Below are 3,058 nucleotides of genomic sequence, written 5' to 3'. Positions count from 1 at the left end.
AGCTCACGAGATATACGAGGGTGGATTGATAAGTTTCCGGCCTGACCAAGAAAAACAAGGTTTTTAAAAATTTTTTTTTTTTATTTCTCAACATAATCTCCTCCAAGGCTGATACATTTCTCATAGCGGTGTTCCAGTCTATTAATGCCATCTCTATAGACNAATATACTATGATTAAACATACATATAATTTAGATATCTTTTAGAAGTGAGTTAGTTTAATATGAAATATTATTCTGAAAATTCATTTCTGAATTTTTTACCCACTACACGCTACCTCAAATTAATGAGGGAAAAATTGTTGCTGTTGTCACACCCCCGCCGGGAATCGAACCCGGGACCTTTGGCTTTACGCACCAATGTTCTGACCACTAAACTACGAGAGGTGACAACAACAACCACGACCAACCGACCTACAAGGTTAACGATCCGTCGAACTAATGTAACTATATACTGAATATACTATGATTAAACATACATATAATTTAGATATCTTTTAGAAGTGAGTTAGTTTAATATGAAATATTATTCTGAAAATTCATTTCTGAATTTTTTACCCACTACACGCTACCTCAAATTAATGAGGGAAAAATTGTTGCTGTTGTCACACCCCCGCCGGGAATCGAACCCGGGACCTTTGGCTTTACGCACCAATGTTCTGACCACTAAACTACGAGAGGTGACAACAACAACCACGACCAACCGACCTACAAGGTTAACGATCCGTCGAACTAATGTAACTATATACTGAATATACTATGATTAAACATACATATAATTTAGATATCTTTTAGAAGTGAGTTAGTTTAATATGAAATATTATTCTGAAAATTCATTTCTGAATTTTTTACCCACTACACGCTACCTCAAATTAATGAGGGAAAAATTGTTGCTGTTGTCACACCCCCGCCGGGAATCGAACCCGGGACCTTTGGCTTTACGCACCAATGTTCTGACCACTAAACTACGAGAGGTGACAACAACAACCACGACCAACCGACCTACAAGGTTAACGATCCGTCGAACTAATGTAACTATATACTGAATATACTATGATTAAACATACATATAATTTAGATATCTTTTAGAAGTGAGTTAGTTTAATATGAAATATTATTCTGAAAATTCATTTCTGAATTTTTTACCCACTACACGCTACCTCAAATTAATGAGGGAAAAATTGTTGCTGTTGTCACACCCCCGCCGGGAATCGAACCCGGGACCTTTGGCTTTACGCACCAATGTTCTGACCACTAAACTACGAGAGGTGACAACAACAACCACGACCAACCGACCTACAAGGTTAACGATCCGTCGAACTAATGTAACTATATACTGAATATACTATGATTAAACATACATATAATTTAGATATCTTTTAGAAGTGAGTTAGTTTAATATGAAATATTATTCTGAAAATTCATTTCTGAATTTTTTACCCACTACACGCTACCTCAAATTAATGAGGGAAAAATTGTTGCTGTTGTCACACCCCCGCCGGGAATCGAACCCGGGACCTTTGGCTTTACGCACCAATGTTCTGACCACTAAACTACGAGAGGTGACAACAACAACCACGACCAACCGACCTACAAGGTTAACGATCCGTCGAACTAATGTAACTATATACTGAATATACTATGATTAAACATACATATAATTTAGATATCTTTTAGAAGTGAGTTAGTTTAATATGAAATATTATTCTGAAAATTCATTTCTGAATTTTTTACCCACTACACGCTACCTCAAATTAATGAGGGAAAAATTGTTGCTGTTGTCACACCCCCGCCGGGAATCGAACCCGGGACCTTTGGCTTTACGCACCAATGTTCTGACTATTAAGTAACTAACAATGTCATAGGATTTCAAGTATAAGCATGGACGGACAACGTGAACGCCTCTTCATTAAAAACGATTTGAAGAAGCCAATGCTTATTTGCTATTCAATTTCAATTTTCAATTGATGTTGGAACATTGTGGAATGAACGTCGAAGTAGGTACTTTCATCATCTACTTACGAGGTCTATTTAAAAACTATCACGAATTTTGTGTTTTTTCATGAATACATATTTTGTCCCCTTCAATGTAATCCCCCCTAGATATACACTAGTGCCAGCATTTTCTTTCAATCCTCGAAGCACTTCAAAAAGACATTTTTCTTGTGATCTTGTTCAGTTCCTCCTTCGATGCTGTCTTTATATCCTTAATCGTAGCGTAGCGTCTTCCTTTCATAGGGTTCTTCAGTTTGAGGAACAAGAAAAAGTCACAGGTGGCCAGATCTGAGGAATTCGGTGGTTGCGGCATTATTAGTGTGTTGTTTTCGGCCAAAAATTCGTGCACAAGCAACGACGTGTAAGCAGAGGCGTTATCATAATGCAAAACCGAATTTTTGTTCTTCAAGAAATCCAGGCGTTTCTGGCGAATTACTTCTCGCAAATTGCTCATAACTTGCACGTAATATTCCTTATTGACCATTCTACCCTGTAACAAGAACTCATGATGCACCCCGTCCCTGCAATCGAAGAAAACCATAAGCAAAACCTTCACACTCGACCTAATTTGGCGTACTTTTTTCCGTCTTAGCTCTTATGGCAGATTCCATTTGGAGGATTGTACTTCGCTTTCCACGTCACAACCATAAATCCATGATTCGTCACCAGTTATGATCCTACCGAGCAAGTTTGGGTCGTCGCGAACAGAGTCCAACAACTTCTTACTAATGTTAATACGATACCGTTTTTGGTCGAAATTCAGCAATTTGGTAACAATTGAATGGTAGGAGCCAATCGATATGATCAGATCCTAAACAACTTCTCTAACGGTGACTCGACGATTGTTCAATACTATTTTCTTCACTTCATCAATGTTTTTGTCTGTTGTTAATGTGCTCGGGCGTCCGGCATGCTATTCGTCGTTCACATCTTCTCGGCTCTCTGAGAACATATTGTACCACCGATAAACGTTGTTTCAGTCCAAGGTGGCTTCACCAGATGCCACAATCAACATTCGGAATATATCCGCGCACTTAATTTTGTTTTTTACACAAAATTTGACA

The 3,058-nt window shown here is 38.1% G+C and overlaps 1 protein-coding gene across 1 annotated transcript; it reads right to left on the bottom strand.

The window, feature by feature from the left end:
- Positions 1–2,145: 2,145 nt before the first annotated feature.
- Positions 2,146–2,478, bottom strand: LOC108742488 (histone-lysine N-methyltransferase SETMAR-like). Its single transcript, XM_018477724.1, has one exon. It carries the CDS (start codon positions 2,476–2,478, stop codon positions 2,146–2,148), a length of 333 nt encoding a protein of 110 aa, XP_018333226.1.
- Positions 2,479–3,058: the final 580 nt, after the last annotated feature.

Source organism: Agrilus planipennis, unplaced genomic scaffold (genome assembly GCF_000699045.2).
Source record: "Agrilus planipennis isolate EAB-ADULT unplaced genomic scaffold, Apla_2.0 scaffold334, whole genome shotgun sequence".
NCBI lineage: Eukaryota > Metazoa > Arthropoda > Insecta > Coleoptera > Buprestidae > Agrilus > Agrilus planipennis.
Note: the sequence above shows the minus strand (reverse complement) of the source record. Positions and strands in the feature narration are given on the sequence as shown.

Bases quoted from the DNA above. Each gene is read 5' to 3' on its own strand.
- LOC108742488 (XM_018477724.1), bottom strand. From the start codon at position 2,478: ATGGTCAATAAGGAATATTACGTGCAAGTTATGAGCAATTTGCGAGAA.